The sequence below is a fragment of the Engystomops pustulosus genome, chromosome 7, assembly GCF_040894005.1.
Source record: "Engystomops pustulosus chromosome 7, aEngPut4.maternal, whole genome shotgun sequence".
Taxonomy (NCBI): Eukaryota; Metazoa; Chordata; class Amphibia; order Anura; family Leptodactylidae; genus Engystomops; species Engystomops pustulosus.
The window spans coordinates 159,317,993-159,336,225 of NC_092417.1; the positions used below are offsets into that span (position 1 = coordinate 159,317,993).

The window sequence follows — 18,233 nt, forward strand, 5'->3', positions numbered from 1 at the left end:
ACAGGAAAACCTTCTTCAGTCAATCGTGAGTGCATGGCTGAAGTTACGAAATACTGTGGCCCACACATGGTGAGTTACAAAGCAGAAGCCAACGACATGGACAATGACCCCAACTGGGTTTCCCTGTGCTCCAGTGACCCTTCTTTTGTGTATCCAAGTGGTTCAGATATTCATGGCACATGGCGAAGCACAACACAACTACCTTGATCTTCCAGACTTCAATGGAAGCCATCATCCATCATGTGTCATCTCCGTGGCTTTTGGCCAACCACTCATCATGTCCCACCTATTCTACCGGATATCACTTAATCCAGCATGAAAGTGTCTTCCATGAGGAGAGGTAGGTCTCTACCTAATAACTTTGATGGGAAATTATTTTTCTAGATCAAACAGATCAGACCTGTTCAAGTCCAAAAAACTATACTTTTTCTTCTCCGACCTCTGCCATCTGAAGAAAGTTAAGAGGTCCTGCCAAAATAAGTTTCATCCATCTAACATGTATGGCCATCTGAAGAAGCTGGAGACTGGGTAATAGGGGACTCTCCTTGGAAAGTCCACTTTTAATTATGAATTATTAAGTCCTGTTCTTGAAGTTGTCAATATTCAACTTTAGCTAGGATGGCCCCAATAATTTATCACAACTCAAAATATTCATCGGACCTCCTTCATTTTGTAGTGGACCAGTTTACTTCTAAATATATTATAAAACCTTAGCTTCTCTAAAAAAAAAACATACGGTGCTCCTGCGTTCTCTACTTGGTTGGTGCCAGAGGTCCACCATCAATGAGGCGAGTTGAGCCTCTTGCCTCAGGCAGCACCACCCACAGCAAGATGGTGGCAGCATCTGCGGTGCAGTTACCTGCTATAAAGCAGGACCTGACACCTAAAATAGTGTCTATTCACATCCAATGTCAACATGGGTGTGTGACACTGAATGGAGAACCCAGTTCCTAAAAAATAACCAGATCTATTACTGGATGGAGTAGAGGGGATGTCTCTCTATAGCTTGCCTCAGGCAGCAGAGACTTTATCAGCACTTCTACTTGGCACAAAGGTCTCCAAAGATCAAAACTTTCAACATGTCAGATTTGTCACCGTTCCATCTCCTACCTACCTTGTAGCTGGTGAGAACTTTCTCGTGGCTTCATATCTACACAGGTACCAGCAAACAAAAAAGGGGAACTGGGCAGGAGATTATGTCACCCTTCTTTCCAAGCCTTTGCATAACTAAAGGGAGTACAGGGAAGGAGTTGGTACCGGTCTCAGAATTCTTACCAGCAGGGCCGAGGCTGTGTATATATATATATATTTGTGTGTGTGTATTACGGGGAGGATGGCTGTATATATACGTTTATTACTGTATATATAGATATATTACTGGGGGGGCTGTATGTATAGATGTATGACTGTGGGGGTATATATATATATATATATATATATATATAGATGTATTCAAGGGAGGGAGGCTGTATATATAGATGTATTACTGGGGGGGATGTATATATAGATGTATTACTGTGGAGGGAGGTTGTATATAGATGTAGTATGTATTATGTCACATTCACTGGGGGCCCCACCTGTTTTGAGCCCAGGGGCCCCCACCAACCTTAATCCAGCCCTACTTTCTAAGGACAAAAAGATACCGGTAATATAAATACAACATGATTAGGAGGACCCCACTTAAGGTTCTGCATTGAGGGCCAGGAGCTTTATGTTACACCTGAGCTTCCAAGTATGAGTATGAGTAAGAGCGTCTAATGGTTGTGGGGACATCTACTCCTCGGTGCACTTACAATTCCTGACCATAATGAGGTTTTCTAAAATGTTATATTTTTGACCCATAGTGGGTTTCGGTCATGGAGCAGCTTATCACTAAGCACCACATCCATAAAGGAGCATTAGGGTTTTGCTGTAGCCATGCGCCTCCCTATTAAATGGAAAGTTTCTGCCTTGTCCATGGGGCTTGATGACATTAGCAGATACTGTATATTCTAATCTGGGCGACAGATTTTATCGCTTGCGGCATGCTGACATACGAGCTACTAGGTGATAAGCTCTCCCGAAAGGTTTTGCAATTTATAGTCACAGATTTCTGAAATCCACGCTACATAACTGGGGATTTACAGTAGTTATAATAAAAAACAAGGTTCTGCCTGCTTGGAAAAGGCATCAAGTCTACGTCTGGACTCACACAGGTATTATATTCCATGAACGTAAAATGGAAATGTTACTACTCAAGGTGACTGGAAGGGGGCAATGTGCTCCTGTGCCGGAGTCCAGGAGTCTTGTTTTAGGATATACGTAAAATGACTTATATATAAAAATACTAACTTACACAAAAATGATGGAAAACATATTCTGGGACCATCGATTACAGCGCTGTCTACAGTTGGGAATCCTTCTGGAATAGATATACTGGTTGGGTTTTAATCCTGCAAATCGTTAGGCTTCTTGAAGGTCATGCTTGATATCAAGGGAGCTGCCTTATAAGATAGCTAAAAGAGTCCTTGTTTTCCTTAACTTATCCAGGAAAACCTATTTGCATATATTCCTAGAATCCCCTAGTGGAGCGTCAAAGACTATGGGGCAGATTTACTTACCCGGTCCGTTCGCGATCCAGCGGTGGATTCGGGTCCGGACGGGTTTTAATCAAGGTAGTTCCTTCGCCGTCCACCAGGTGGCGCTGCTGCGCTGAAAAGCATCTGAACACGCTGGAGTTCACAGGGCCGGACCAAGTGAAGGTGAGCGCGTCCCAAGCGACACATTTCTTTTTTTAAATGCGGCGGGTTTTCCGAATCCGCCGGGTTTTCGTTCGGCCACACCCCCCGATTTCCGTCGCGTGCATGCCAGCGCCGATGCGCCACAATCCGATCGCGTGCGCCAAAATCCCAGGGCAATACAGGGGAAATCAGCGCAAATCGGAAATATTCGGGTAACACGTCGGGAAAACGCGAATCGGGCCCTTAGTAAATGACAAGGAGAGCTCTTACTTCCCAACCCTAGTCACAAGCCTCTCATCAGCCAATCCTGTTCCCTACGCTGGACTGAGGAGACCCAACCAGGTGGAAATAGCGCTGTCTACAGTTGGGAGTCTGTTCCTTCTGGAATAGATATACTGGTTTGGTCTTAATTCCACATAATGACATTAGGCTTCCTGAAGGTCATGCTTGATGTCAAGGGAGCTACCTTACAAGGTAGCTAAAAGAGGAGTGCTTTTTGTTATCCCATCCAGGAAAACTTACTTGCATATTTTAACAGGAATATAAACATATTTGCCTTCTAAATATTCAACGTACATGTTCTAGTGCATGGATGTGACTTTTCAAAAGTTTTTTGTATGTGGTTAGGGGATGAGTGCCTAATTGGCAATAGTACAATCAATGGGGCAGATTTCTGGTGTACAAGTCCTAAAATAGATGCAATACCTGGTACACGGCTATTTACCTCTTAATGCCACCTCTATACCAAGTGGGCCTGTAGTGGCGTGAAGGGGACCATGCCGGATGGACCAACGAAGGGTGTTCCTGCCTTATGTCAACGCACTAGCTATACATACTGGCATATCATGATAAATCCCCCCAATAAGTTAATACAGATCTAAAAGCAACAGATTTGCACCCACAACTTGCTTCTCAGTTATGTCTTTGGGTGACTTGTAGTAGCCTGAACCTGTATGGACTCAGCAATCAGACCTGTATCTGGGGAGATTAATGTGGAAAATGCCTTTAAAAAAAAATATCCCTACAATTAAATTCTGGGCTTTAATAACTCCACTACAGTGGTTCCAGTAGGTCATACATACAATTACCGTATACATAATGGGGGGATTTATTATACACCTACACTCATGTGTCAGCATATGATGGAAACCCCACTCCATACAACAGGAGGTCTAAGCCTCCATTGTATCTGGCAGGCAGCTGCACCTTTTGGCAAATCTACACAAGGCCCCATGTGCAAAAATCTCTACAGATGGCCGTGCCCCCTCCATGCCCTCTTGGCATGAAGATGCTGCAAAGAGGAAAATAATCACATTTACTGGCCATCATTTCAGAACTTGTATGCCAGAAAACTGGAGTCCAAGTCCTAATAAATGTCACCCAATGGGGCTCATTTACTAAGGGTCCGAACGCCACACTTTCGTTGGGTTTCCGATTTGGGCCGAATTGCCCCGGTATTTTGGTTCACATGATCGGATTGTGTCACATCGGTGCTGGCTTTCACGCGACAGAAATCGGGGGGCATGGTCATCAGACAACCCGACGGATTCGGAAAAACAGTGGAATTTAAAAAAGAATTTGTGTCGCAAGATCAAGCACTTACATGCACCAGGAAGAAGCAGGTGAACTCCGGCGGACCTAAGTGGGGAAGCGACACATGCAGGATATAGGGCGCAGGATCTACGTGGATCGCGACTCGGACTGGTAAGTAAATGTGCCCAATGTGTCTGTATCTATGAGTAAGTGGTCCTGGTTTATTTCCTCTAGGGATAATTGAAGTCCCTTCTTACATTTGGGTCCCATTGCGGCTACACAGGTTGCCCCCGTGTGCCTATAGTCTACATTGATCTACATATTCCATCCTGGAGCCATGTCCTCTCTTTGTTCCTTGCTTCCTCTAAGTATCTGTCTTCTCTCTTCACCACGTGTCCCTCAATAGCAGAACATTGTGAAACAAATAACACTGCTTGAAGGTTTTCCAAATTTCCCTTCCCTGATGATATTCCGCTGGGGGGAGTAATACTGGGTGATATTCCCTAATACTATAAACATTGTTCTTGTCCCAGCACAGGACTGGAAAACAGCTTTGAAATTCCGTCTTGGAGCTCGGCACCAGGATCGGCTGCTGTTTATTTATAGTTCCGCACGTGCTTCCCTTGGTAACTCTTTCATGGCAGACGTAATCCTTCACCGTGTCCAGATCCATCGGCGCGGTGCTTTATTTGCCCTATTTTACGTGCGCAGGAGGAAGGTAGAAACGTTTAATGCAGCTTTAATAGCCGGGACCTGCAGAATTTTTTTTTTTCTTTCCTCTGGCTCCAACGGTGACGAAATCAGGCTGTAATATGAGAACAGATACCTCTTCTAAAGCATGTCATTAGCCAAAAAGGGAAAAAAAAAAACCTCCCCAACAGCAGCCCAGATGTTGAAATCGTGTAGTAGCATCCAGCAGAAGAGACCAATCTTTCCCACCACGGACAAGACGTGTGTTACTCCTGCTGCTCCTTAAGAAGGCACTAGAGTCTGTCTCATGTACATATGAACTATTCCCGGCTACACAGACTGAAGGCAGACAATATTTTGTCTGCAAACCAAGAAGGATCCGATTCAAGGTGCTGGAGATCTGGAGACCACGAGACAATCTTTCATTCGGTGGTGTAAATATCATCAGCTTGTGGAATGTAAAGGGTGGATCCAGACGTCAAGAGGAAATATTCCTACTTGGAAGTTCTAATCCTGTTCCTCCAGTGACACCACACTGTCATAGAATACGGTATTCCATAAATCGCCTCAAGTCCTGGAGAAACCATGATTGGATTTTATCTCCTATGGTTTGGGATTTTGTGCAACCTGAGCTATGGTTATTACAACGGACCCCTCCAGCCGGAGATGTCCAATGGAACTTTGCACCATTACTTTGTTCCCGATGGAGACTACGAGGAGAACGATGACCCTGAGAAGTGTCAGATGCTCTTCAGAGTGACGGATGAAAGAACATGTCCTGGAGATGGACAATCTCTCTCCTTAAAGGAAGAATTTATCGTCATCAAAAGACAGATTGAAGATGCGGAAAGAGTGCTGGAAAGCATCGGCAAGAGCATATCTTACGATTTGGACGGTGAAGAAAGTTACGGAAAGTATCTCGGGAGAGAGTCATCCCAGATAAGTGAAGCCTTCTCCAACTCGGACAAGTCTCTGACGGAACTTGAGATCAAATTTAAGCAGAGCCAGGAGAACGAGCAGAACGAGTTGAAGGGGTTAAACGACGACTTTGTGGATATGATGATCCACACGAGAGCCGTTCTCAAGGAAACTTTAGACGTCTCCCTGGGTCTGAGGGATAAACATGAACTTCTCTCTTTAACTATTCGCAGTCACGGTGCTAGGCTAAGCAGACTGAAAAACGACTACCTGAAGGCGTGAAGATCTGGAGTTTGGGGTTCACTAATTTATGCAAGTTCTTAACATCTATAAATATTAATTTGTAAAGATTATACAGTAAGTGGCTATGGGTAAGACGATCTGTAGGACTTCCTCTTGTCGAAGGTGACACCATGCCAGAGCTGCTGTGCAGTAAGCGACAGACCCTCCGCAGGAATGAAGGGGTTACAGAAAGCAGATGACATCACCGGGGGAAGTAATAAAATGCATTGTAAATCCATCTATGGATTCTTTTTAATATTTAAATAGTCGCCTTCTATGTCAACATTTTTGGTTGATCCTCAAATACTGGTAGGACCATAACCTCCTGCGATCTATAGTCCTTCCAGCATTGGTTTAATTAACTTATATAGAAAATATGACTATAATCCGGTTCTGTATTATTAATATAGATACAATTTACACCAGTATAGATTATTTATTTTATCAGCATTGCGGTGTAAATGATTGTGCTGTATAGAAGAAGCATCCTTTATAATCAGTATCACATGCATCACATATGGCTACTTCTATCTAGTGACTAGAAACAGCACCCCTCTTATGCATTGGTGGTGTCTGGTATTGCAATTCAGTTTAAATGGGATTAACCTGTAATACCAGGCACAACCCACAGACAGGAGTGGCGCTATACCTAGATAATAATATTTAATGGCAAAATATGAATTCTTCACTGCATTCAACCAAAGCTATATATAAGGGTCATTGAGTAAATGTGGTGACAATATAGAGTATATATGGAAATACTTAGAAAGGCCAATATACCAAATTCCTAATGGAAGAGATAATGCTCATATATTGTTGTTCTATGCAACAAAATTGCATAATCTCAATATTCTTATGCTGAAGCTCCCAGACACTTCCATATTGAGGGGAAGAATCAGCTCCTGGTATATAAAGACTAGTGTTGGACTTGGTTTCCTTTGATCCTTTGATCTATATAAAACACGTGAACCTCAACTTTTAATTCTAGATTTAATCAGTGATTTATGAATAATTCATATTGGCTTTAAAGTCACATCTAGATGTTGTCTTCTTCAGATCATCGTTGATGTTTCACAGCCAGAAACTCTTAAGGGATGCCCTGGTACCCTGGTGGGCCAATGCGATCCTGAGGAGAACCATTGGAGATAGACTCAGGTCTCCTGTCAACCTGAATGTTCCCAATTCTGGATAGTGTTTGCTACTGTCATCCAGTGGTCCATGGAATTAGGCCAAGTTTGCCTAATTTATACATCTTCTATATTGTTGTTAGGTAGAGGAATATAACACGAGAGAGGGAGCAGAGCATCCTGAATGCTCAATGGATTCGTATGGTTCCATCACAACGAGCAGAACGTAGATATCCCCACCAGTGGTCGCATTTCAGACCTCCAGCTGTGACAACTCCCCACTGCCCTGGGCTGTCAAGGTCTGTTAGGAGTTGTAGTTTTGTAACAGCTGGATTGTCACAGGTTGTAGATCACTTCCTAACACATATGGTTATGAGTGTTGCACCATGCCCAACGACGCTCCATAAAGGAATGCCATTCCCACGGGTCTCACTTCCATGCGGCCCACAACTGCAAGACGTGTTCATATATTCCGATTTTATTGGCAGTAAAATGGACTAATTGATTGTAAATTTTATACAAGCCTATGAGTCATGTCGGATGTCATCCACTCACCACTTCACAGATTTAAGAAGATGTGTTCCAGAGATTTTATAAGTCTTTAGTAATTTACGGTCTTGTGGCCACCTACCTAGTTATGGATGACCTGTGGAAGACTCTCAAATGTGTATTCAACTATTAGCCCTGCATCATTTCCATCCAATAGTGTGTGGTGGATACTTATACAATATTTGTGCATGTGTAGCCAGAAGCCAACGACCTTGAGTACCCAAAATCTGCTCTCAATGGGACAATTGATAGTTCACCATAAGATGGACATGATATCCTCCAGCATCATCTTGTAAGCCCAAATTCTGGCAATTTAGTTCCATGAAATCCAGCAATATCCAATAGTGCATGACGGATATTTGTACCATATATGTGTATGTGAGGCGGGAAGCCAACGACATTGAGAGCTAGAAGCTCAAATCTCCTCTCATTGGGACAATTAATGATATTTGACCCTAAGACGGACATGACATCCTCCAGCACCTCTTGTGGCCCATATCCTGACAACAGAAGGTCCATGAAATCCAGCAATATCCTATAGTGCATGGTGGATACTTGTACAATCTATGTGTCTGTGTAGCCAATGACATTGCGACCTAGAACACAAAATCTGCTCTCATTGGGACAGTTAATGATTGACCCTAAGATGGACATGCCATCCTCCAGCACCTCTTGTGGCCCATATCTTGACATTATAGGTCCATGAAATCCAGCAATATCCTATAGTGCATGGTGGATACTTGTACAATCTATGTGTCTGTGTAGCCAATGACATTGCGACCTAGAACACAAAATCTGCTCTCATTGGGACAATTATTGATTGACCCAAAGATGGACATGACATCCTCCAGCACCTCTTGTAGCCCAAATACTGACATTACAGGTCCATGAAATACAGGAATATCCAATAGTGGTGGATACTTGTTCCACCTATGAGTATGTTTAGCCAATGACATTAAGACCTAGAACCCCAAATATGCTCTCATTGGGATAGTTGATGGCTCGCTATAAGACGGACATGATATCCACCAGCATCATCTTGTTTCTCAGATCCTGACATTATAAGCCCATGAAATCCGGCAATTTGGACCAACATTTGTTCCATGTTGGATGATGGACTTCCAGTCCCATCTCCTCTGGAGAGCTCAATAGATCAGTATAAAAACATCTTTAACCATATGACCTAATGGAATAGTTTTCTAGTCAAATATAGCAACAAAATCTCAAAAAAATATTTAAATTATTGGAAATCCAAGATTGTTGGTCTTGGGGTAAGTTTAAGGAAGTTGTTTTAAAATCATGATCCTATATTGTACATCACATAGATGTTTCCTTCTTTACCTCTCCTCTTGGATGCACTTGCCCAGATATGTGTGTCACAAGTTGATCAACTTTTCGGGACAACATGATTTAATATCGGTATCCTACATATGGCCATAGACAGCCCCCAGTGGTTATGATGTGGATTGCAGCCTCTATGAGGGGTTTCATGCATATTGGGGCAGATTTACTTACCCGGTCCATTCGCGATCCAGTGGCGCGTTCTCTGCGGTGGATTCGGGTCCGGCCGGGATTCACTAAGGTAGTTCCTCCGACGTCCACCAGGTGGCACTGCTGTGCTGAAGTTCCCCGGTATGCTTCACCAAGCCGCACCAAGTGAAGATAAGCGCGAGTCCCGCGACACTTTTTTTTTTTAAAATGCAGCGGTTTTTCCGAATCCGTCGGGTTTTCGGTCGGCCACGCCCCCCGATTTCCGTTGCGTGCACGCCAGCGCCGATGCGCCACGATCCGATCGCGTGAGCCAAAATCCCGGGGCAATTCATGGAAAATCGTCGCAAATCGGAAATATTCGGGTAACACGTCGGGAAAACGCAAATCGGGCCCTTAGTAAATGACCCCCATTGTGATACTGTATTGAGTTGGTTTCATGAGAAATCGGAGTTCTTAACCAAATGCAGTGACTCTAACATCTGTTCATACTGTTTTGTGTTGGACTCTTAAACTATGTAGACCTTGAATGGGGATAGTGAACAGTTTTTTTAAAGGAATTGTCCAGTTTCTAGCAGAGACTCTCCACCCTATGGCACTTCCAGTTTTTTTTGGCCAAAAGTATTTTGTGAATATGATGCCTGGTCTCAGTGGTCATTTGGCTCCCATGACATGTTCAAAGATTGACCCTTTTGCCCTGTAACATCTGAAGGTGGCACTTTGACCTTATGGTTGCTTCATATCTTTCTACCCCATAATTCTTGACAAACTTGGCTATCTCCGGGTCACTTAAGATGACTAAGAACAACAGAGTGATCATTGGAACCATAACAAGAACCTCAACCAAAATTTCCATGTACATGACCATCACTCATCCCCTACCCTACACACCGTCCCCCATTGGTTGCCGTTTTTGCACACAGCAGACCTTCGCGTCCTCACCATCTGTTCACGTTCCCCTGTTTCCATTTACCCAATTGCTAACATGTCATTATCTCGAACTTGTACCTTTGATTGTTTAACGAACAAGAACACAATATAACTTTGGCAGCTGCGATTGGACTGTGCTCTTTGTTTTACCTTCGTTCCACATCAGATATCACGTTGCGATGTTTATGTTACACTTTTGCTGGCTCCGTTACAATGTATAATAGTGTCCGCTCTGTCCGACAAAAGCAAAAGTTTGGAAACGTTACAAAATGCTTGAAAACTTCCAATATTGTAAATGTAAATAATCTAATAAAACAAGTCATCAATTGTTGGACCTTGAAATTCTACTTCACGCGCAACAAAACAAAGTAATTGCTATAAATGTTACAATGAAAGTCGCCCTCCACCGGGTAACAAAATGTTACTAGAATTTACTTTGGGTAGCCCATTGCTTTATTTGCTCCCCCTTTGGAACTCTCTTAAAAGGAACCTATCAGCAGAAATTGGCCTAACTATGCACAACAAGTACATGTCATACAGTTTAACAACTTCCAGATCATGTTTCTTTCATGGCTCAGCATGGTGATATCACCCAGAAAATCAACTTTAAAGTAAGATGGAAATTGGATGTATACAGTCATGGAGGTGGAGAATTCAGCACTGAAGTCAAGCTCTCCCTCCTCAGAATGCCTTCTCTGCTGTGAATGATATAATTTACTAGGATTCAGGGGAGTTGAGTTTTGGAATCCCTGGATATTGGGCTGTCAATCACAGCATAGGGGATGTTCTGAGATGGGTAGAGCTTGACTTCAGTGCTGAACTCTCTGCCTCCATGACTATACTATTTATATCTCACTTTTTGGGTGATACCACCACACTGAGCCATGAAAGAAACATCTGAATGGTGATATGCTGTATGACAATATACTGGTAGTGACTTATTAGGTCAATTTCTGCTGACAGGTTCCCTTTAAAACAAAACTTAAAATTCACAAACACTCCCTCTCCCCTGTCCACTGTCTTGAATGGGGACAATGAAGGGGGCATATCTGACTCACAGATAGCTTCCTTTAAGAAGTCCCTGGCCATTTGAAAAGAGAACCAATCATGGGCTGTATGGAAATTCTTTATGGTTTGACATTTACTTCCTATATACAGCACCAGAATCAAGCCTCTTGGGAAAAGTTCTGGTACTGTGTCTATGTTTCCTTATCCGGAATGGGGTTCCTTGGGCCCACCAAATATTCTGGGGCCCACTCTTCATTATCACCCAGGAAATTGACCCTACTAGCTCTAAATAAGGTTGTCTCGAACCATTAGTGATCAGAGTCTGGGCCCACAGTTTTGCTGTTTAAAGACCTCTGGAGGTCCCTCAAAGGTCCTGAAAGTGCTCATGTATACATGTTGAGAAGAGGCACACATGTATGAGTATTTCAATCATGGAGGTTCTTATCTGCATAATTTCTACAGGGCAGAAACTTATTGGGTCGTTTCTAGGTGCCCTTTGGGCCCTGGTTGCTGCCATTACTGTCCAAATTTTAATCCACCACTAGACCTACTAGAGAAGGTGAACAAACCAATGGAAGGACTCGATGAAGACGGATGGAAATCGGGAACGCTGGCTATCCATGCTTAATGTATAATCAGATTTACTTTTGTTGTTTTTAGGTGATTTATTTTATGACATAAAGGTAAAATAAACAAAAATTTGCACATTTATCACCAAACAATTGAGTCAGAAAGTGCCCTCCACACATGTGACTGACACAGAGAAGAGGAAGGTCCCTGCACTTAGTAGTAGTAACACAGATGTCCCTGGCATCAAACCCAAAGTAGCCGTCACACGTAATAGATGAAACAATCTAATTGGTTATCATCTTGCGGAAATCACTTCCTTTTTTCTCTTTGATCTGCACAATCTCATCAATGGCTGAAGTTACCGGACGGGAGCAATCTAGATGATATAAATCAGGTTGGTAATAAGATTTTCAGATGAAAGGAGAGTCTGGCGGAGGAGAAGAAAGTGCATTCAGTGTATTACATGACAAATAGATTTGTTTTATTAAATTGATTAAAGATGAGAGCCAATCAAACATTTTCTTGTCACTTTAATACGTTCCAGTCTACAGACAGGAGTTGCGTTGCCTATATATTACTATATATATTATGCAGTATGGATTATTTTATGTTGTCCCTCAAGGAAAAATAGACTTCTAGACTCAGTTCTGGTAACATTGGATGAAGACTGATGCATCTCCACCCTGGAAATGGCAGTTTGAACTACAGAAGGCGACACCATCCTGCAACTTTTACCAGATTTGTTTGAATGTATAACATATAAATCCTATATAAAGGATATAGAGCGATGATCAATGAATAGAAACTTTACTGTGTTAATATCTACATAACACCAAAGTTATTCCAGTGTATCAGAACTTCTGATAAACCTGAAGAACCCAGTGGGGCAGATTTACTTACCCGGTCCATTCGCGATTCTCTGCGGTGGATTCGGGTCCGGCCGGGATTCATTAAGGCAGTTCCTCCAACGTCCAACAGGTGGCGCTGCTGCGCTGAAGTTCCCCAAGGCCCGCCAGAATGCACTGATCTTCACCAAGCCGGACCGAGTGAAGGTAAGCGTGAGCCCCGCGTGAGCATTTTTTTAAATGCTGCGGTTTTTCCGAATCCGTCGGGTTTTCGTTCGGCCACGCCCCCCCCATTTCCATTGCGTGCATGCCAGCGCTGATGCGCCACAATCCGATCGCGTGCGCCAAAATCCCGGGGCAATACAGGGAAAATCGGCGCAAATCGGAAATATTCGGGTAACACGTCGGAAAAACTCGAATCGGGCCCTTAGTAAATGACCCCCAGTGTCTGGGGTCCAATAGATCGAAGTTTCAAAAAAGAAGACTTCCGTAAATGGGTGAGATAGTCTGTTAAGGTATTTCCACATGTTAGATTTTACATGGATTTAAGGGTGTTGATTCTTTATCAAGATCTTTGTGATATCCATATTCTACTTAGGCTTCAAACCCACCACCATGTGCTCATCCGAGGCATTACCTAGATAACCACATGGCTGGGGGGAGGAGGGGTAAGCGCTCCCTACCCATCCCATATTCATAGAAAGTTGAGCTGCAAAATATAGGATATGTTCTGTACGGCCGCCACCACCTCGGTCACGATGCAGTGAGACACAAAGGGGCACATTTACTAACAACAAGGCAAACTGCACTGCCCTGACAGAGTGCACCAACTTTTTTTTTTGGTGCACCTTTAACATGGGGCGTGCAACACAATTCTGTTGGACTTTGCATGTTAAACCTGGCGCACCATCCAGTTGAGAACCAGAACGCCCCCTAATTTGTGTTGCATGAAGACTAGTGCAGCCGCAACACAAAAGGGTCCCGTGAGACATATTAGTGGTGCAGAGCCTTCATGTGCAAATAGTTTGCACTAACAAATGTGCGAAGGCTGACGGAAAACTGGAGCCCCAGTGTGCTCATGCCATAAACCACTATGGTGGCCATGATGTGGCCGCAAATTGTGCAACCATATGACAAGCCCCCATACAGACTTGTACATGGCGCCTCAGTGATTTTACTACTCTATTGACTTGTCATGAAACATTTCTGAAAAGAAAATTTAGAAAGAAAAAACACTAAGCCCAATCTGTATTTTTTCTTTAGTGTTGATCCAGAGGAAGGGTCAAAAACAACCCTATAGGATAGACACCAACTATCCCATATTAGGAGAAAAATTCCTATCTGACTTCCCAAATTCTTCGATCAATATTTCCCTCTAGAAGTCCAACTCCCATGAACACTTCATCGATTTTGCCCAACTGGGATCACTGAGGATACTCATCCAAAACAGCATTCAGAATAAAAGTGGGGGGGGGGGGGCTCGATACCAGAAGTCGGTCATTACCAGAATTGGAAAAGTGGGGACGGGTGAGGAGAGTTCAAATTTTGCTGCGTTTAAATAAACCAAAAAATTTTTGGGGATGTCATTGGACAACTCCTTCCAACCTCTAGATCTAAGCAGAAATTGATGCATAAAATGTAGAGGAAAAACAAAGAAACTGACGTCTCTACATCTGTTCTTCATATTTACCCAGTGAACCTATCTCCTAAATGCATAAACTCCCTTAATTTCATTTACGTCAGTAGAAATTTAGAGTAAAGCAAACAAGAACCAGACTGATGAAATAAAATTATCTCATTTGTATTCATACGTGAAGAATCTGTTAAAAATTATTGAATGTATTGAGACCAGCCTTTGAATACAATTATTATTACACGATGTATTTATTTATTTATTTATTTATTTTCCATAATGGTCTGCTTTTTATCAGTTTTTTCACTCATGGGACATACTGGGTCCCGCGGCCACATTTCCATCAGGTTTTTTGGCGTTTCCGGGGAACGGGACGCTGGGGCAGGGAATTAGAAGGAGATTGTGTCGTACGCAATCGGATTTTGACGCATTGGCGCCGGGTTTCATGCGACACAAATTGGGGGGGGGGGGGGGCGTCGGACGATTCAACAGATTCGGAATTAGCGCAGGATTTAACTTTTAAATTGTGTCGCAAGACAATGCACTTACATGCACCAGGAAGAAGGAGGTGAACTCCGGCGGACCTGAGCGGGGAAGCGACACATGCAGGATATCGGGCGCACAATCTTAGTGAATCGTGGCACAGAGCATGAGCGTCGGACATTCCGGATCGGAGATCGTTAGATGGACGGGTAAGTAAATGTGCTACATTGTTTCCCACTGTTTTTCAGAATTCTTTGGGAGAAGTGACCATTTAGCGTTCCTTCCACAATTCATAGCTTGAACATGTCTTTGTTTTATTATTTTGCAGTCTTTAGGATAATTTCTACCTTACAATAAAGTACTGAATCCAAAAGAAGAAAGGCCATATATGGTTCCAAAAAGTTTTTTTTTTAAATGCATAACTTTATTAGTAAAAAATCAAACACAACACTCATCGGTATGTTCATCTTACTATAAAGTACCAGAATACTTGGAACACATTGAAGACACGGAAGCCTTGATAGTGACCGGCTCCATTTAAGGCTGGTTGTGTCATTCAGTAGGTATTGTTGTGTCTGCAGCTTATCTCTGGTTTTCTACTGTTGGAACATCTATACTTTCTAGTAGCTTCTTACTTTGTGGTGAGAGATTCTGAAGTTTGTCTGTTCTCTTGTATGCACTCACCACTTTCCTGTCTGTTCCCCTTTGTTTGGGTTTATGTAGTTGTTGGTGCCTTGTGGATCTGATCTGGTTGTTACCTGTAATTCCTGTCTTCCCTATCGCCCTCCTTCCTGTATTCAGTCTTGGTTGTGTGTTTGTGTGCATGCTGGGATTGCTAGTTCGACAAGTTACATGCAGCAATCTTTTCGCAGGGGGGCCCAAATTTAGTACACCAGGCCCTAGTATAGTTTAATTCTTCTCTCTAATTTCTGGATAGGTCTTCGTGTTCAGAGAGAGAGTAGTTGTCAGGTCCCGAGCCAGTCCGGGGAAGTTGACCATCACCCGCACGCAGGGACTAGCTTAGTCATATAGAGTAAGGGACAGTTTACCCTTCCCTGTTTCCCTAGTTCTTGCTGCTCTGTTTCTACGCGGTTTCCTGCATCCGTCACAGTTATTCCTTTTCTACTTGTTATATCTGTATCTGTGAAAATTATGCTAATGAGTATGAGCAATGTCTTTTCACATGTTACAATGAGCAGTCTCCCCTCACCCTGCAGTTCCTGCTACTGCTAGATTACACAGACAGGAGGGGGAGAGCAGGGCGAGGAGAGAATTTTCTTATATTTCTTATCCATGGACTACTTTTTTCTAAAATCAACTTTAAAAGCTATGCTAATAAGACTGAAGGGCTCTGGGGATTGTTAACATAGCCTCTCTATGCTCTGGCTTCACAATCTGTGACACTGTCTTCTCCTCCCCCCTGTTCTCCCACTACTTTCTTTGTCCATCTACCTGACATATTCTTACACAGTGGGAGGGAGGAAGTGCTCCTTGCACACTGTAACAACCTGTGAAGCTGAAGCTGAAGATTGATTTTAGAAGGAGGCCATGGATAACAAATATAAGAAGATTATCTCACTCATGGTGCAAGAACCTGTAAGTCAGTGCCACATTATCATAATGGATTTTGATGGTAGATTTCCTTTAAGTTACTGAAAACTGGACCCCTATTCTTATGATTTGTGGGGGGTTCATTCTCATGATCGGTGAAGGTCCCAGCAGTCATATTCCCACCAACAAATTGATATACCTTATACTGTGGATTTGGAATTACAATCAAACTTGGTACAACCCCTCTAACCTACAGGGCCTACATATGGCACTAGAAGGACAATTTGCTTTGTGTTCCTTGAAACATTGATTCACATTGTACCAGTAGCCAATATATAAGATGTCACTTAGCAGTTAGATGTTACTAAATGTAACATCTCAGAATTAATAAGGAGAAGGGGAGACTCTGAAGACATTGGGGGGAAGTTATTAATCACGTGTATTAAATTTCTGGTGGATTGGTGCAAAAAAAACCAAAAATGTGTTCTGACTTATTTACTGAGGTTTTTAGACAATGTTTGGCTCTTGTCCAACAAAGGGGGCATGGCCTCGATAAAGAATGTATGACCGGGCACAAAATAGACCGTTCAAATAAAGTGAGAAATGGCAGGCTACTACGTCCTCTCCACATATATATTGCACCTTGTCATGCTCTGAGTCCGATAGGGTTGAATGACCGCAATGAATTAAATGTATTTTTATGATAAGACATTTGAATTAGTATCTACTAGACTAAGTGATACATATGGTACTATTGTGTATGCAGTTATTGATTTTAAACACATGGTGGTAGATGTATTCACAGTATCTATGGTTACCAGGCCGGAACCTGCTTATAAGCAGAGGTCCTGCCCACTATGTGATGTCACAGACCTGAAAAAGCGCTTGTTGCGCGAAACGGTCCGTCGTTTGTGGCGTGTCCGGCAATTCTCTACCTGCCTTAACCAGCTTCAATAAACCTTCACGATTTTTGGTGAGTGACCCGACTCTTCTTCTTCTTTTGTTCAGGATTTATATGTTGCTTTACGTTTTTTGCTATAGTCGGAGAGCACCACCTAGTGAATATTGCAGACTCAGAGCATGACAAGGTGCAATATATATGTGGAGAGGACGTAGTAGCCTGCCATTTCTCACTTTATTTGAACTGTTGTTTCTTTCACTGTGGCATGAGCACACGTGTACACTAATTCGCACCTGTTGAACACTACAATACGCTTGCTCCAACAGAATTATCCAAAACATGGAGTTGGGAGCAGAATCTGCATCAAGCTCGGATTTGGTTGAAACAGCCATACATGCAGGTAGAGAAAACGCCGGCACGTTTTTTGATTTTTGTAACTCGCAAGATACACTACAAGTCATAAGTACCAAAAATCTGGAACTAAAAATTCAAACTTTGTCTGAAAAAGAGGTCCGTCTATTCTGGACTATTGAATCCTTGAAGTCCTACCAAACAAATTGCCGAGTCCCTAGAGGACTAAGAGTATATAAAGAACCTTCAGTTTATCAAACTGATCCCGAATTTGTTCAAGAGTGGAACAACTTATATCACCAACACTCATTCAATCTCATGCTACTGGTTTTACAACGAAATGAACGAGAATATGAAAAAATAGTTACTGATTTATGTAAAGCAAAAATAGAGTTAAGAACACGTATGAGTGAACCCCAACTACAGACCTTTCTCAAAAAATTAGAAAAAAGAATTGTTACTATCCAAACTGAAACAAAAGAGAAAAAACGAGATAAATTTCTACGTGACAAAGCTGACTATGATGAAAAACAAATCTTCTCATGGAATACCAAAGTCAAAAAAAGAAATATGTTCCGAAAAAAGAACTCTCAACAAAATAAAAGTACTAGAAAAAGATCGTCAGAATACTGGGTAACAGAGTCTGATACAAGT

General features: G+C 42.5%; 1 protein-coding gene across 1 annotated transcript; it reads left to right on the forward strand.

The window, feature by feature from the left end:
- Window positions 1–4,812: 4,812 nt before the first annotated feature.
- FIBIN (fin bud initiation factor homolog) lies at window positions 4,813–10,568 on the forward strand. The gene has a single exon (XM_072118546.1). The coding sequence runs from the start codon at window positions 5,529–5,531 to the stop codon at window positions 6,141–6,143; it is 615 nt and encodes a 204-aa protein (XP_071974647.1). The 5' UTR covers window positions 4,813–5,528; the 3' UTR covers window positions 6,144–10,568.
- Window positions 10,569–18,233: the final 7,665 nt, after the last annotated feature.

Bases quoted from the DNA above. Each gene is read 5' to 3' on its own strand.
- FIBIN (XM_072118546.1), top strand. From the start codon at position 5,529: ATGATTGGATTTTATCTCCTATGGTTTGGGATTTTGTGCAACCTGAGC.